Source organism: Zootoca vivipara, chromosome 11, assembly GCF_963506605.1.
Source record: "Zootoca vivipara chromosome 11, rZooViv1.1, whole genome shotgun sequence".
In the NCBI taxonomy this organism is placed as follows: Eukaryota; Metazoa; Chordata; class Lepidosauria; order Squamata; family Lacertidae; genus Zootoca; species Zootoca vivipara.
Genome location: NC_083286.1, coordinates 11474261 through 11492782, shown reverse-complemented (window position 1 = coordinate 11492782; position 18522 = coordinate 11474261). Strand labels below are relative to the sequence as shown.

Here is an 18522-nt window from a genome sequence, read left to right as displayed (position 1 = left end):
TTTTTTTTTGTTTTCTTTAACAGTACTGAAGATTTCTGGGCTACCTTGCTGGACCTCATTTACTATGCCATAAAGAAAACAGATACTTAAAGAGTTAATTCGTGGAAAGGAAAATAGAAAAAACGCACACATCCAAATGGTGACAGGTACTGTATTATATAATCTTTTCAATTTCACTTCCATTTCCCCCCACCCTTTGTGTGTGTTAATATTACACACAGATCTGTCAAAGTAAGTTAATTGATGGTTAGGAGCTTTCAGTGGGGATTCTTTTTTGAACTCTTACCCTTATTCTTGATGTTTCTCCCCATTACATATAAAGCAGGGATAGAGATGTAGACCTTTGACAGATGGGCGGAGACCCTCACCTGTCAGTCATCTGATGTCAATATGGCGCCAGGTGAAAACTTCCAAGACATTTGGTGTAGCTGCCAATCAGCTGGTCTGTCCTCTTCCCAGTGCAGTTTGGATTTGTGGGAAACGCCTTCACGGGCCAAATTGGGAACCTTTGCTGGGCCTAATTTGACCTGCAGGCAACAGGTACCCAACCCTGACATAATGTTATTTTCTCAAAAGCCTTAGGTCTGATTTTAACATGGAGTAAATCCGCAGGTGGCGCTGTGGTCTAAACCACAGAGCCTAGGGCTAGCCGATCAGAAGATCGGCGGTTCGAATCCCCGTGACGGGGTGAGCTCCCGTTGTTCGGTCCCTGCTCCTGCCCACCTAGCAGTTTGAAAGCACATCACAGTGCAAGTAGATAAATAGGTACTGCTTTGGTGAGAAGGTAAATGGCATTTCCATGCGCTGCTCTGGTTCTCCATAAGCAGCTTAGTCATGCTGGCCACATGACCTGGAAGCTGTCTGCGGACAAACGCCGGCTCCCTTGGCCAATAAAGCAAGATGAGCACCACAACCCCAGAGTTGCCTTTGACTGGATTTAATGGTCAGGGGTCCCTTTACCTTTTAAATCCCCACAAGGCTTCCCCTATGTCTGTTTCACAGATTTCACTGTTCATTTGCATGTGCCCTCACACACTAAGGGAGATGGCATTTATCCTGTATGGATAAACAGCAATCTTTATTCTGAGGGAACATGAGGTACCTGCTTTGCTGATGCTAAACAGGCCTGGGACTAGTTGGTGCCTGAATTCAAAGATATCCTGGAAACCCCATCTTGAGTTGTGTGATATGGGGGGGGGGGGTAAGACAAGTTATATATAGCTCAAGCAAATAAACATCAGATTTCACCACATTGAAGGTGTGTGCATACTATACAAAGGATACAAAAAAAATTGTATCTTAGTCCAATTCTGCAGTCAATGAACTTTTCATGGCAGTTGAGTTTTGAGTCTTTGCCTTCCTGGTGCAGAAATATGCTTCAAATCACACAGGCAGTGTTCCAGATATTCCAGTATTCTGTAGAAAGAGCGCCTGGGTCCCACATTGACTTTGTGTTCATCCCTCCTGATCTCCAGTCGCTTCTCCTTTTTCATTCTTACCTTTCACCCTTCTCTGAATACAAGTCATGTACAAACAGAGCTCATTTTGTGTGGCTTATTCTGATTATATCTTTTTTACTCCACCCCAAATTCAGTTGCTGACAATGCTACCAATGTTATGTCTTCTAACATATGTAGTGATATTTGCCCGGTAGAAAGAATCTTAGATCCAGATTCTTCCAACAACTTGACTCTTAGCACAGTGAATCTCGCAGCTTAATTTGCTGTTAAGTTTACTGATTTACAGAGTGGATCCTAGCCAGCTTCTTTTTCTGTTCATTCCCCGCCCCCCAGTGGCTCTACTATTCTACATTTCCCCTTTCCCCTGTTTTTGTTTGCATATCTTTAAAAGTGTTCATTGGCGCATGGATAGCGCTGTGAAATGTATGACTCAAAACCCCCTTTTTTATTTCAAGAATCATAATAGTCCTTTACTTCTCTCTTTAAAAATAAGCAAATCTTTGTGTTAGAAATGTTTTTGTTGCTGTGGTAGCGATACAATAATGAACCTCAGTTGGGCTCTGTGATGTTAATTTTATGGGACAAGCACTTTATGGATTCTTCTGCCCCCCCCCCCCCAAACAAAAAAATCCAAGTAGTCCATAGTGCAGAAAAGGATCTGCCATTGACGTTGTCAACTGACTTTTCTTTTCTGAAATTGTTTTACTTGGCCTTTACAATTTAACTACAGATAACAAATTATTTACATAGATCATAAAGGTTGCATGCATTTACATAACTAATACATATCAGTTCACATTAAAACAACCGAGCAATAATATAATACTGGTTAGAGAAGATAACAGGTTTTTTTTGTGAACCTCTGAGGTTTTTTCTATAATGAAGTAGTATATAGATTTTATGAATTAAACAAACAAACAGCAATAGACCCGACCATAGTCTCAAAGTAAAATGGCCTGGTTAGCTGAATTTTCTGATATACTGGGTATCTTTCTTCACTGCAGAAAACCTCTTATGTGCTTATGTGCTTATGTATCAGAATGATCAGTAAACTAGTGTCAATTGGCATTATATGGATGCTAATTTCTGACCTTTTTTCTCTAGCAATGAAAAACTTGTTTCTTTTCATGTTGAAGTTGCATATTATTTCTAATACGAATAGAATTTATCTTACTTCTAATACAATTGGATATTATAACTAATAGAACCTACCTTCCTTGATGTTTTCTATTACAACTTTTAGTTGTGGTTTGTTGTTGTTTTAAACCCAGCAATAAAAATAAATTGTTTAGGTAGGTCCCTTAAGGACCCCCACTCCAAGATCAGGGCATGTTCCACTTGTTAATCCTGACCAGCCAGTTGTCTGGCAAACCAAAATATTCTTAGGTATCTCAATTCACCTGTGTGGCATTTTTGTGGGTTGTTGTTGTTTTTTTTTTAAAAAAAGCACACACCACTTTTGGGAATCAGTGTCTTAAAGTTGCAGGAAAACGAACTAGTACAATGTGAATGTCTGGAATGAACCAGGTAAGGGAGGGGTAGGGGAACTTTCCTAAGAAAATGAACAGTAATTTCATGTGACAGATGAAAAATACTGCTTTTCTTTCTGCCAACGGAAGCCGTTCAGCTAAACATCATGAAAACTTCTCTGTCTATGTGTATTGAACTTTGTACTCCTCAAACAAGCTATTTGTGGCTTTGACAACCATATAATTAAACAATTATAGAGCTGGAGTTTCATTTGGTAAAATAGCCTGCATAGTCACTTGTCTGGAAAGGCTGTAGTACTTGCACAGTAATGAATGACTTAAATAATACTTCTCGGCAACTAATGTCTGTCAGGATGAGATCCTTAACTCGAGACCTCTTAACCCATCTTGACAAGCATCTCCCCAAGAACTCTGAGGCCCTTGTTGCAGGACTTTCCACTCTGTAAATAGGTATGAGTGCATGTTGTTTTCTCTCCTCTATTATCTAGCTTCTTCCATTGCCCTCACAGCATGTTGAACCCTGTAAGGAATGATTGTTGAAACACTCTGTTAACTCTTAGGAAGGCTAAGGCTTTTTTTTTTGTGAATGGCTAAAGGCCAGTGGTCCTGTTTAGCAAATAACTGAATCCAAATGGCAGTTGTCTGCCACTGCTAAATTAAAGGGCCCCTGACCATCAGGTCCAGTCGTGTCCGACTCTGGGGTTGCGGCGCTCATCTTGCTCTATAGGCCGAGGGAGCCGGCGTTTGTCCGCAGACAGCTTCCGGGTCATGTGGCCAGCATGACAAAGCTGCTTCTGGCGAACCAGAGCAGCACATGGAAACGCCGTTTACCTTCCCACCGGAGCGGTCCCTATTTATCTACTTGCACTTTGATGTGCTTTCGAACTGCTAGTGGGCAGGAGCTGGGACCGAGCAACGGGAGCTCACCCCGTTGCAGGGATTCGAACCACCGACCTTCTGATCAGCAAGCCCTAGACTGTGTGGTTTAACCCACAGCGCCACCTAAATTACTACTGGCTAATTGCAACAGTTGTCCAATGCTATATCCCTTGGATTGATAGAAAAATATATTTTAGATGCTTTTGAAGTAGCATGCAGAATGACTTCCGGGCAGAAAGGTTGTACAGTGGTCCCTCGACTTGCAAACATAATCCATTCTGAATGCACATTCGTAGGTTGAAAAGTTCGTAAGTTGAAATGCGGTTTCCCATAGGAAAAAAATATTCAAAAAAAATCGTAAGTCGAGGAAACTGCATTTAAAACCGCCGACGGTTTCCGTTTGGATGTAGAAAAATTCGTAAGCGTGCGGCCATTTGTCCCGTTCGTAAGTCGAAACCTACAGGTGTCGAGTAATTCGTAAGTCGAGTGAGCACTGTAATGCCATTTTCAGAGTCTGTATCACTGCCCATTTCCTTAAAGCTAAACAATACTTTTGCATTGTTCATACACTGGGCAGCCTTCACCAGTCAGTTGCCCTCCAGGCAACTCCTAACATCTCTAACCATTGACCATGCTGGCTGGGCTGATGGGAGTTGTAGTCCAAAATATTTAGAGGGTACCAGGCTGGTGAAGGCTGGCCTAGGAGCACCTCCATGTTCTTTTGGACGATAGGCACATGACCTCCATGCATACACATTCTTTCTCATTGCATGTGGCTACTGCTTCACTTTTCTGCCACCTCACTTGTCCACACCTTTTTGGTTACATGTTCAATCAGCCATGTCTGCATAACAATGTGTAGCAATGGAGCGTCAACTCAAGAACGGATGGTGCCCACAACAGCAAACGATAGCAAACGATATCTTTTTTTGAAAAAAGGATGGTCTTCCAGGCAGTTGACTTTTCTCAGCTGTGGCAGTTGACTTTTCTCAGCTGTTGAACCAGCAGCACTAGACATAGCCAGCTACTGGGCAGATTCTATTAAACTTCATTGACTCATGTTGTCAAGACTATTGGCTTGGGGTGGGCAGACTGTGGAGCTTCTGCAGGTTTCAGGCTTTGGAGCAGACCCTTGTCTCAACACTGTCAATTGGATTAAGGCTTTGATGTCAAGCAGCACACGGGTGAGGAGAAGCATTTAACAGATGAAGTTTAATACTGGAGTTGGATCAACTGGTTGTTGGAAAAGGTTGCTGTAAATCTAACTTCATTTTTGCCCTCTGAGAGAGAGAGAGGAATCAATCCAACCAGGGTGGATGTGATTTAAATCGAGATTTAAATCGATTTGATTTAAATCAATCACGATTTAAATCACTAGTCAGTAAGAGTTGATTTAAATCACTAGTCAGTAAGACTTGATTTAAATCATTTTTAAAAAAAGAAAGACTCATTCTTGCTGGTATAATCTTAATATTTACAACCAGATGAAAGTTTCATTTTTGGAATACTAAATTTTCAGAGTAGTTTTTACAGTTATATCAAAAATTACTGATTTGGTTATACTGTTAGAAATATATAGATAATTATGAAATTATTGTGAGGTTTAATAAGTTAACTGTTTATATTTGGACAACTTTTCTGCTGTACTTTATTGGAAGGAGAAAAACAATCATTAGTAACAATTTAAACAATTTATTTAACTAAAGCAATAACATTATAGCATATGTATCTATGTTTGTTAACTGATGTGGTTAAATGATTTTTTTTAAAAAAAAAACTTAGACTGAGTTTTAGCACACATGAAAAACCCAAACCCTTATTTCCTGATAAATAGCCTTTGGACTTATAATGTAACTTAAATAGAAAACTCTTTAGAAAGATTTTTTCCTCCAGAAGCATTTTATTTTACAAATCCGATTTAAATAAAAAAGACAATTTAAATTTAAAAAATATCCATTTTTAAAAAAATCTTTTAAAAAAAATCATTTCTTTTTATCCACCCTGGATCTAATGCAAGACCTGGTTCTCACTGGGATGGTAAAGCTGTGTCCATTGTTTGGAGGAGTGTTCAATCGTAGTCTTCAAAATGCAGACGGGGATGTGTATGACTGAATGTTTTTCCTTACAAAAATGAGTCAAGTCTTTAAAACCTCAGTGAGCTGCCTGTGGCTGTACAGCATAGACAGAGAGCTACCATCTCAGAATAGAAATCTCTACTGAAATATCCAATCTTTCTCATCTTCATAGAAATGTGGTCACAGTCAGTTGTGGAGAGAGGACTGCTTGCAAACCTGCTCTAAATATGGCTAATGTTGAAACTCACTGATTTTGATCTATAAATCCCTTAAAAGTGTATTAGAAACACCAAATGCCTATCTGGCTGTTAAAGTCTTCTTTAGAAGCCTTCAAAAGTAGGATAGTTGGTTACCAGTAGCGGTGCTTTCTCTGTACTGGTGCCCTGTTTGCAGTCCCTTCCATATAAGTCAATATGAACTTGGCACATACCGGTAATCTGATAATGTCTTAACTACCAGATTAAAATGATGTTCACACAGGCTCTCAGTGGTTGATAAACCACTCCGCTCCGACTACTATTGGCAAATTCTGTTATAGGCTGTTTGTACATGTGATACTGTTTTATATCTATAAGTTCCCCTGAGAACTGGACTTGAAAGGTGGCATATAAAGTATCTTGGCCGAAAGGGCTTGAAAATACATGGAAATGCGTAATTGTACCAGTTATGAATCAGCAACATTTTTTCAAACACGTGCATGTTTTAATGTAGGTTGTAAACTGCCTTGAGATTTTTCTTTCTTAAAAATATAGAAATGAAATGATAATAATAATAATAATTAATAATAATAATAAGTTTTAAACTATTTGCTGCATTTGGAATGATGCTTATGTAGATAAATTTTTATATGGGGCTTGTGTATAAACAGGCTTTAAATGCTGTGATACAGTCACATACAACCTTAATCTTCATTTACATTTGTTTCATACTCACCCAATTCAGCATGCTTTGTTTGCAAGCGAATGTTGCTACTTAATTGGAAACAAGTGCTGGAAATGGGATGCACATTGAGACACACCCATTTCCACAAAAGACCCTTTCAGTAAAATAACCGTGCATTTAAGGCGTGATGGAAGCATTCCAGGTTCTCTTATTATCTGTATTCGCATAACTGTAGCAGGCAAAAGGCTTTTCCTTAGCAGCCAAGTGGAACTGGATGTGAAGCGCATATTCTTGGCTTTCTGCCCCAGATCGCATCAGTAGGGCTTGGTGCGCATACCTGAGAAATGGTACTTCCGCATCCCCAAGGGGCACATTAAACGAGCTCTTGGCAGAGAAATGGTTTGTCGGGTGGATTTTATTAAGCAGCAGCCAACTGTCGGATTGAATGCTTAAATCGTATTGTTTACATACGCTGCAAATATGCAGTATTCTTTACAGGCAAAGGGTAAATCTGTTGGAATCGGGTTCTGTTCGTTGATTGGCTAGCTACAAATTGTGCACGGCCATGTTTCTCGAAGCCAGAGCATACCTACAGGCTAAGCATAGACCCTGCAAGGTTCCTTGGGCTGGGGCCAATTGAGAATGCGGGCGGGAGGAGTGTTGTGTTTTTTAATACCCACATCCCATCTCTGTTTCAAAAATTATTTGCATGCAGAATGCTAACACGTAGAAAAGCCAATATCTGCTACTGCTTCTTCTTCCAGGGATTGGGTAGAAACGGTTTCCAGTGCAGAACGGTGAGGCTTGTGTACCTTTGTGGTGGTGTCAAGATCCCAGTTGTAAGCTGTATAGCATGTGCGATAGAGCTAAGGATGAAAGGGGTTTGGCGTTGAGAAAGTGGGCGTTTTTTTCTTGCTTTTCCATAATAGCTGAAGCAGAGTTCATCCAATGAGATTGATTGGTGATAGATTCAGAATGCAAAACAACTACTTCCATCCAAAGCATGAATGGCTTTGGGCAGGCACATCCAACTCCCAAGAGACTTGCGATCTACTCCCAGTATAAAAGAACTGGCAGTGTCATTGTCATTGCCATTGTCATTGGAGGGAGGAGGAACGTGCGCAGGGTGGGTTTATTGCTGAGAGTTGTTGAGCTTTTTTGGGGGTAGGATTACCCAGAGTTCTTCAGCTTTTATTTGTTAACTTTTGGTAAACTTTATTTGATCCCACGATCAATAAGGGTCCCGCATTTCCCCGCAATCAACCAGGATCAGCCGGTGATCTACCAGTAAATCACCATTTACTGGTTGGACATGCCTGACTTAAGGAGTTCACCACCACAGTGGTAACAGCCAATGACTTAGATGGCTGTAAAGGAGGATTACACCAACTCATGGAGGGTAGGTCTACCAGTGGCTAAGTAGCTATGATGGCTCTATGGAACTCCAGCTCAGAAGTTCGAAATTCCAGCTGCTGAGGAGAGCCATACCTCGGTTTGTGGACTTTCCAAAGGCATTTTCTTGACCACTGTAAAAAAACAGGAACCGTGAATAGACAGACCAAGAATGGAGAACCTTTAGCCCTCCAGATGTTGTTGAACTACAACTCCCATCATTCCTGACCACTGGCCATGGTAGCTGGGGCTGGTGGGAGTTGGAGTGCAATAACAGGGACGTCCATCCCTGAAACAGATGGGCTTCTCTTGCATTCTTTCAGTTGAGCTCTTGAGCTACTCCAGCAGGAAACCAATGTAAGTTTCCCTAATGGTGGCCATTGCATATCTAGCACCCATTAGTATTTTGTTCAAGCCACAGGATGGTATTTTTAAACATAACATTATGTCATAAATTGACTTTAGCAAGTGCCTTTAAAAATAAGAAGGCCTGGCCTGTGTGATTGTCCCCCCCCCCCATTACTTTGGAACCTGTTATATCATTTTTTAACATAGTGCTGCTGGCTGCACCAGCTGTATGTTCTGGTGACACATACTAATTTCTCTCGGCACAAAGATTATTGGTGCTGCCATTGAACCAGTGTGCAAGAATAAATATAAGCGTATTTTTGAGAGAGAAATATACACAGTGCACATCCATCTGTCTGATTTCTAATTATGTGAGGCAGGTGATTATATAGTGTAACAGAATTCCTGTCATAAAATTATCCTTCTGTTGGGTGTCTTTGTAAGTGATCGTCTAAATGTCTCTGTTTGTTGCAAATAGAACTTCAAGTAACACGAATTCTTTCTGGTTTCTTTCCTCGTGTTGACTGCAAGTCTGTGTGTCCAACCTCATACATGTAATCTTTTGTTTAATTGTGTACTACTATCAATTTCCACCAGAATGGAATGATTTCACAGATTGGGGCACTAGACTAGACACCTGTCCAGAATCTCCTTTTATCTCCTTGTTGATGGCAACAGACCCTCCTGTCTGCGTGAAGTGCACATTATACCCATTACAAAGATCCTCCTCATTGATGCTGATGCCACTTATAAAACCCCAACTTGAGGGTTCGAGGCCACCAGTCCTTTCCTCAGAAAGAGTTTGGGCAAGGAAAAGAAATAAGTTTATCTCCCTTGGTCTGGGGCAGAAGCGGAAACAGGATCAAGGACAAGCAATTTCAGCCTACCTGTGCATGTACCGTATTTTGTCCTCCCATCACACAACATGCATAACAACAACAACAACTTTATTATTTATACCCCACCCATCTGGCTGGGTTTCCCCAGCCACTCTGGGCGGCTCCCAACAGAATATTAAAAACACTATAAAACATCAAACATTAAAAACTTCCCTGAACAGGACTGCCTTTCCTTAACATCTAGTGGGAGGGCGTTCCACAGGGAGGGCGCCACCACCGAGAAGGCCCTCTGCCTGGTTCCCTGTAAGCTCAATTCTCGCAGAGAGGGAACTGCCAGAAGGCCCTCAGAGCTGGACCTCAGTGTCAAGGCTGAATGATGAGGGTGGGTATGCTACTTCAGGTATACTGGGCTGAGGCTGCTTAGGGCTTTAAAGGTCAGCACCGACACTTTGAATTGTGCTTGGAAATGTACTGAGAGGAAGGTCTTTCGTTTATCAGCACTTTTCCTTCTCATTTGCTGGTGCTGCTTTGCAGCCTAAACCAGAGCCGGGTCAATTGTTCTCTCTGTGAAACTGCCACGCTGCCACCAGAAGTGGAGTTGCAGCTCTTTGGCTGAAAAAGGTATCCAGCCCACCTCTAGAGAAGGTACATACAGTCAGCCCATAAATACTACCCAAACTCATTCATATGAAGCCAACAGAGACGACAAAATAATTTGCTTCCAGGGTGGTTTGGAAGGTAGGTGTCCCTCGTCACCCTCCCATCCTCAGATATCAATCCCAAGTGTAGACTCTAGAGGGGAAATGGAATGCAAAGTAAGTTCAGGGAAGGCCTTCACAGGGAACCAAGCTGAGCTAAGCAAAAAGATGATAATTGTTGAAGGGTTAGCCATTGGGTTTGTTTGTTTGTTTGCCCTTCCTCTAGCTAGATTCCACTGTTTCATGTCTCTGCAAGCGACAGTAGGAGCGACTTCTCTCCTTTCACTCTAGTCATGATTTTGGAAAGAGGAATTACCGTCGTACCTTAGTTTTCGAACAGCTTAGTTCTCAAACGTTTTGGCTTCCGAACGCTGCAAACTCGGAAGTGACTGTTTCGATTTGGAAGCCGAAAATCTGACGGGGCTTCTGATTGGCTGCAGGAGCTTCCTGCAGCCAATCAGAAGCCGCACTTTGGTTTCTGAACGTTTTGGAAGTTGAACGGACTTCCAGAACAGATTCCGTTCGACTTCCAAGGTACAACTGTATATGAACTTTTCTGAGTTGCTGCTGTATGAGAAATTGGCCTCTGTGTAGTGCCTTATCCCATCAGTACGCTTTGACTTTATACTTCTTAGTCCTACTTAGTCCTATACTTCTTAGTCCTACTTCTTAGTCCTACAGGCACAGTTCCGGCACCACCTCTGGCATCTAAAGAAGTAGGACTGTAGTCTGTGAAAAGATACGCTGTATAAAATAAGCACTACTTGTCTTTGGCTTCAAATAACAGTAAATGGCTATTCCAATATACTATTTAAGGCGCGCGTGCGCATGCACATACACACACGAACAATTCTCATATATTAGAAAATAGTGCATTGAATAACTTAATATTTGCTCAAAAACACAAGAGTATAAAAGATAATGAGCAAGACCATTTACTAGAATTCCAAGTGATCAGAATTTTAAAGAAATGAGGGTTGGCAGTTACTAAGCAGAAGAATGTTCCCTAAATAATGGGAAGTACGATTGTTACGATTGGGAATTACAGATCTAAATATTCATAAATTGAGAACTAAGCAAATAGCGAGGCTTAAGTAGTTATCAAGTATTATTAAAATGGGTCACCCAGATGGACTCAGTAGGATTATCCTGGTGGAATATTAGATAGAGCCAGGAGTGGCTTTCAATAGCTGTGATGACTTGTCAACCTTGATTCATAAGCTCAGAATTGCAAATACAGAGCTCAGTGCAGTCCAAAATAGGTATAGTGTCCATGTATAGAAGACTGCCCAGGTCATGACAAAAGAAGAGAACACAGAAGAGAAAATGGTAGGGTTTTTAAGAGAAAAAATCCAAAACAAACTCGGTCCCAAGTTCGTCTGGTCTGGATGCACCTCCAGTGAACCACAGTGGAGGGATCTTCAGAGTGAAACTGTAAATCTCCTATATATATATTAGATACAAGGCCCAGGAAAGGTATTGGTAAGCATCTCGCTTGATGTCAGAATCCCTCGGTGCTTATTAGTTGCCATGGTTACATTCTTCCGCTGGCTCACCTTTTATGTAGACAGAAAATGAGAAATTGAACTCGAATAGCTAGAACAAAGAAGTTACATAATTTGCCGAGACACAATAAATATTAGCTGACTCATTAAAGTTGCCATCCTTTATATTTATGCACCTGTGCTGACTTCCTGTTGTTCTGATGCCTAGAGTTGCACTGAAAGGTGCTTGGTTGAAATAATTAGAACAGAGGTCCCCAAACTAAGGCCCGGGGTCTGGATGCGGCCCAATTGCCTTCTAAATCCGGCCCGCGGACGGTCCGGGAATCAGCATGTTTTTACATGAGTAGAATGTGTCCTCTTTTTTTTTTACAATGCATCTCTGGGTTATTTGTGGGGCATAGGAATTTGTTCATATTTTTTAAAAAAATATAGTCTGCCCCACCCCACCCCAGGTCTGAGGGACAGTGGACCGGCCCCCTGCTGAAAAAGTTTGCTGACCCCTGAATTAGAAAATAGGGACAGTTTTGCATGCGTTCAAACGCAAGCCTGTTCTGTACCATTTTCTGCACAGAATTGGCGTGCAAAACATTCAGCTAAATGTGTAGCGCTGTCTAGAGTCATAGACTGAATTTGCTAATTCGGTGAAATATTGCAATTCCAAAGAAACTGAATCCAGTAGATTATAGCGCATTTGGCAACTAATCTTCGGAGTTGCCTTTCTTATTAAAAGAGATGGGGTTGGGGGAAGAGTATGAGGGAGCCACAAATCTCACTTAGCCACAAAGCTCTCTTCATGACCTTCAAGATCCCCCCCCCAAAAAATGGTATTTGAAAATGGGAATCTAAGATTCTGGGTGCTTCATAGTTTTGAAGCAAAAGCCTGGGATTCATACAACTCCCACAGAAAGCCCATGAGTTGCACAAAAATGTCTCGAGATGCCTGTTCCCGAAACCTCTGCATGGCAATATATAGTTCCATTTTAGGCTTTTGTTAAAATATTTAAAACACACCTTGAACTTCAAAGATGCGACATCTCCCTTCCATATCCCCCAAAACGCTTTTCTACGAGTATTGATATGACAGATATAAATAATGAGAGCTCATGGAAAATTATGGTTGTTAATAGCTTCCTGTGGCTATTTCTGAAAATGAGCCACTGTTTCCTTTTATAAAACCAGAGTCTTTGCTGTAGGGATGTTTCTTAACAAAGGAAAGAGTGTAGCTTGGAAATCATTAGCCACTGTGAAAACCCCTGACAACTTCCTTCCTTCTGCCTTTTATTTCTGCAGCTTTATACACCAACCCAACGGATCAGAAGCATGTGCTTAAGAAGCAGAGGTTTTGCTGAGGCTCCTTCTAGAAATCCTTTCCGTTCTCTGCTGTGGCAAATGCATGCCTGCTGGGGGAAGTGATCTGTCAGATAGCAGACATTGGGAAGCACCCTCGCAAGGAACCAACGGCTCATGCGTTTAGTATGAAGATGTCCATATCTTCACAGACCCTCTGAAGTTTCTTCTGCCAAATGAACTTTTGCTGCTGTGGTTGCTCATCTGCATTCATAGACTAAGGACACTTAACATGGCTCTTGTACTATATGGGGCTGTGAGTTTATTTCTTGGAATGGCAGCAGGATTCGGTCCAGTGCCCCGGATTACCTGGGACCACAAAGGTAAGAGCATAGCTTACGGTAAGGATAGCGATTCATAAAATAAATGAGTAGTAGTAGTTTTGTGCTGTAGTACAGTACAGTATCAGTAGTTCTGATACAAACTCCTACATAGCAGTAGATCAAAGGCTTGTATTTACGTCACCATACAGGGTTCCCCAAATTTGGGTCTCTCACTGTTTTTGGACTACAACTCCCATCATCACTAGCTAGTAGGATCAGTAGTCAGGGATGATGGGAATCGTAGTCCAAAACAACAACAACTGGAGACCCACGTTCAGAAAACCCTGGTGTAGCCAATGCAAAATAGTGTTGATATCTATAGAATTGGCACAGCAACTCAGTGAAATAATGGGAGTGGAAGACCTACTCAGAACGTTCTAGCAAGAGTCAGAAGTCTGGCATTGTATAGTAAACAACTTTTTTTTTTTTTGCTACCCTTGCATTTACACCTTTGGTTACTCCTTGGCATTTAATGAGGAGACCTTGAAGAACAACTACCTCATTGTTAGTTACCAATCATTGTTTTCCTATGTTTCTCTGTGCCTCACAAGGAACTATTTTCTGGATTGACTGAGTAACTACTTTCAGAAGCAGTTGGCACAGTGGGACTGCTTCTTCCCCTCAGCAGCAGCATCACTGCCACATATAGGATGATTGGTGGGTGGGGGGAGGTCAAGTGGTCAACCACACAGGCCAAGCCAAATCCTGAGCTCCCACCTGTGTAGTAGGGCTGGTCAGTGTCAAATTTTCATCACTGCAATGTATTGCCCAGTAAACTTCGTGATCTGGTCATACCAGTATACCTGAAGGAGCGTCTCCACCCCCATCTTTCTGCCCAGACACTGAGGTCCAGTGCCGAGGGCCTTCTGGCAGTTCCCTCACTGATAAAAGTGAGGTTACAGAGAACCAGGCAGAGGGCCTTCTCGGTAGTGGCACCCGCCCAGTAGAATGTCAGATGTCAAGGAAATAATCAATTATCTGACTTTTAGAAGACATGTGAAGGCAGCCCTGTTTAGGGAAGTTTTTTAATGTTTGATGTTTTATTGTGTTCTTAATATTCTGTTGGGAGCCACCCAGAGTGGCTGGGGAAACCCAGCCAGATGAGTGGGGTATAAATAATAAATTATACTACTACTACTACTACTACTACTACTACTACTACCACCGTGTTTCTCCTAAAATAAGACACGTCTTATATTTATTTTTCCTCTAAAAAAATACATCACGGCTTATTTTTGGGGGATGTCTTATTTTTTTATTAAGCATAGTACAGCATTGTTAAGTATGGTACGGGGCTTTCTTGCGCCGCCCGCTGAGCATTTTTTTTTTTTTAACAGCTGAAATACCCTAGTTCAAGATTCCCTGTAGATAGAAACTCTCACTTCAACTGTTCCTTTCAGTACTGGTAATATCAAGAGATATAGTTTGTACTGTAATGTTTTTCACATTTTCAACTTCTGAATGAATACCACCAAGTGTCTTCTATGGTGTTATATTCTCTCCCCGACCGTCTCTCTCTCTCTCTCATACCACTCTCAAGGTTGGTTTGATGACAGTATGCAACTACTGAGGACAATAATATGGTACAAAGGAAAAGGTGCAGAAAAAGTTAACTAAAGCAATCAATGGCATTGTAGTGAATATTTATGCACAGGTTCTCAGCATGATAGCCTCCACAGCCATGCCAGGAAGGAAAGTCCAAAAATGCAGAAAGTATTTATCCATTGTGCAGCTTCATTGCAGCAAAGATAACGCGGCGCGGCGCGGCTGGGGCTGCTGCCGGCTCCTGCCGAGTCCTGCGGCTTTGCGCGCCGCACCGCACAGTGTGAAGCCCAGGGACCCGGCAGCGGGCGGCGCGTGAAGCCGCAGGACTCGGCAGGAGCCGGCAGCAGCCCCAGCCGCGCCGCGCGAAGCCCAGGGACCCGGCAGCGGGCGGCGCGCGAAGCCACAGGACCCGGCAGGAGCCAGGAGCAGCAGCCTCAGTCGTGCCGCGCGAAGCCCCAGGACCCGGCAGCGGGCTCAGCGGGCGGCGCGCGAAGCCGCAGGACCAGCTGCTGCGTCCCTGGGCTTCACGCAGTGCAGCGCGGCGCGGCTGGGGCTGCTGCCGGTTCCTGTCGGGTCCTGCGGCTTCGCGCGCTGCCCGCTGCCGGTCCTGGGGCCCGTTCAGTCGGAGCTCCGCGCGTCGCTGTGCTGGGGCTCCCACTGGGCTGGGGCTCGGCGCGGCGCGCGCTGCTGCGTTTGCTGGCTCCCGCTGGGTCGGGTAGGTACCCCCCCCCCCCAACACGTCTTATTTTTGGGGGATGTCTTACATTTTTTTGCCTTTAAAAGATCGTGCCATGGCTTATTTTAGAGCCACGTCTTATTTTAGGAGAAACACGGTACTACTACATTGCAATGTTCAAAACCCTGCTTCCTACCACAGTGCTGCAAGGCATCAAGGGGAAATCACTAAGGCAGCTTCATCTCTGCGCCGGTGAAAAAGCACCCCCTACCCCCTGCTCCCCAGCTGAGCCGGAAAAGGATTAGGGCTACTCAGCTGGGGAGCGCAAAGCCTCCTGCCCCCCAACTCAGGGAGCTCCATGCTTCTCCGGCTTGGAAGTGAGCTGGAGAAGTATTGAGGCTCCCTCAGCTGGAGGATGGATACACTTGGAGCCCCCGCACCGCCGCTGGCTCACATGAGCCGGCGGTGGGTTGGGGGCTCCGTAAGACTGCTTGGCTGAAGGGCAGCCATGCACTCCTCAGCCGAACAGCTTAAAGAAGCAGGGGGAGGAACAAGCTGTATTGGCGCCTTGCTGATCCAACTTGTTTCTCCCTCTGCGCCGGCATGAGGGCAGAGTGGGATGGCGGCTTCACTCAACGCTGTATCTCTGGTGAAACAGCCGCTGCTTCTGAGTCCCCCTGCTGGAGGGAGTCGAGCAGCAGCAGCTTCACCTGCGATATACCTTTGAGCGAAGCCGCCATCGCGTTCTGCCCCTCATACTGGTTCAGTCTACTCAACGTTACATTTTTTAAAAAAAGGAAAAGGCCCGCCTCCCCAGCATCTTACAAGACATCCTGAAATCCCTTAGGCACCTAATGTAGCTAATTAATTACGCCCGCATAGCTCCCCCTGCCTCCATCTTCAGATTGTAGAATTTGGGTGACAACACGGTCGGTGTTTCTTCCCTCCTCTTCCCAAGTTTTGATCATCTTCCAGCCTGATGAACAGATATGGGAAGCTTACATAGATTTTGACATTTGGGTTGGTCCTAATTAAAAGCCATTATCATTCTGTGCCTTCTGCATATCACTTGACTGTAGGGCCCCCTCAATTTTTTTCATTGTTTCCCATTCAGGAAAAACCCCATTTCAAACATTCAAATGACTGTACAATTCTGGCCTCCAGGGCAGCCAATTTACATGTTCTCGAGCTTTTGGACTGCTCTCTCTCCCTTCAATTCTACTAATGTCCAGTCATTAGGTTGTGCTACTTTAGTTAACGATCTCAAAATCAAAATAAAAATAAAAAAATTCCTTCAGTAGCACCTTAAAGACCAACTAAGTTTATATTTTGGTATGAGCTTTCGTGTGCATGCACACTTCTTCAGATTCCATGCACACGAAAGCTCATACCAAAATATAAACTTAGTTGGTCTTTAAGGTGCTACTGAAGGAATTTTTTTATTTTGCTTCGACTCAGACCAACACGGCTACCTACCTGTAACTAGATCTCAAAATCAATGATCTAGGCCAGGATTTGAAATCAAGCAGCTATTCAGTCAATTGTAAATAAAGTTTGCCTTGAAATGAATGCATTTTGAACTAATGTTTGCCTTGAAATTTAATTGTATTTTAACAGAAGTTCATCTAGTATATTTTCAAGAGCCCGAAACATTTAACTACTCCACTTTGTTGCTAAGTGAAGATAAGGATGTTTTGTACGTAGGAGCTAGAGAAGTGATATTTGCGCTAAATGCATTGAACATTACTGAAAAAAAGAAAGAGGTAAGTATGCTGTTTTGTATACTAAATATTCATGATCAGCAGCCCAAGCCAAAACATAATTGCATTTTTATATGTGCTGGAAGGCGCTGAGAGTGGCTGGGGAAACCCAGCCAGATGGGTGGGGTATAAATAATAAAAAATTTAATTAATCAAGAATTAATTAATTAATTAATTTAAACATGCACGCTCAAAGTAATGTGATTTATTACCCTGTTAACTATAGCACATCAGAATATGCATTGTTGTAGGACTTCAAAATGCAATCTCCTTGCTGCTTTCATGCTTAAAGCTAGAGAGTTGCTTTTACCAGATGAAACCTGTCAGCCATTTTCTAGTCTTTAATATGCAAGATTATTTTATATTATTGCTTTCCTGTTGCTTATATTGTTTTCTCAGTTTGGGAAATGGCTGGATGGAAGGGGAGCGGTTGTCATTTGCCCTATAAACTGTAAACAGTTCCTATGCAAATCTAATTCATGGGAAGCATAATTAATAATTTGAAGTAATCTGCTTTAATCTTACACATGTGCTTAAAGTTCTCCAGCTCCAGTACTGCAGGTGTGTTTGGAAAAGTCCCATTTCCAAGAGAGCGGGTTTTTTTTTTAAAAAAAAGAGGTGTATAGCTGCTTGCAGTTGCCTCAGGATGGCTTTGGACGCTGTAATATTATTAATTGCTCTTTGTGGGAGCACTAAGAAGGTCCTTTGATTTGTTCTCACCCTGGATCTGTTTTCCTCCAGGTGTTTTGGAAGGTCACAGAAGACAAGAAGACGAAATGTGCAGAAAAGGGCAAATCCAAACAGGTGAAAAGAGTTTGTCGCTTGTCTCTTTATCAGCTTGACTTTCAAGAAAGTTCCCCCCCCCAGTAGTACAGCAGAAGTAATTAATTTTCCATGCCCCTTTAATTAAACCTCCAGCAGAGTTAGTGTGTCTCTTTTGCTGTGTTAGTTCCTGTAAGTCATGGTGCTGAACGGTTGTGTACAGTATGTGTGTGATAAAAAAAAAACGTAGAGCTGGTAGTTTGCCGCATGGCAGTGCTGCTTTCTTCCCTTCTTCTTCAAATGTAGCAGTACCAAGTATGAAAAAGAGCCGACCCTTCCCATAATTGCAAGCAGCCTTGGCTTTGTGCTGCAACATATTTGAAGTTATGGATGATGGGAAGCAGCAGTTCATTGATGGGTTAGCTCAGTGATGGGCAACCTTTTGAGCTTGGTGTGTCAAAATTCGCTGAAAAACCGAGCATAACTTGGGTGGTGTGTCACTTCGAGAAAAAAACCATAATTTTGCGATATTTATAGTTTA

The 18522-nt window shown here is 42.7% G+C and overlaps 1 protein-coding gene across 8 annotated transcripts in view; it reads left to right on the top strand.

The window, feature by feature from the left end:
- Positions 1 to 18522, top strand: part of SEMA4D (semaphorin 4D) — a 144940-nt gene that overhangs the window by 78178 nt on the left and 48240 nt on the right. For 7 of the 8 annotated variants that reach the window (XM_035099543.2, XM_035099542.2, XM_035099540.2 and 4 more), the window contains 4 exons: positions 24 to 146; positions 12859 to 13238; positions 17077 to 17222; positions 17961 to 18023. In XM_035099543.2, the coding sequence (XP_034955434.2) occupies positions 13148 to 13238; positions 17077 to 17222; positions 17961 to 18023 (300 nt within the window). In that variant the 5' untranslated portion in view covers positions 24 to 146; positions 12859 to 13147. The other variant, XM_035099541.2, reaches the window with a different exon arrangement.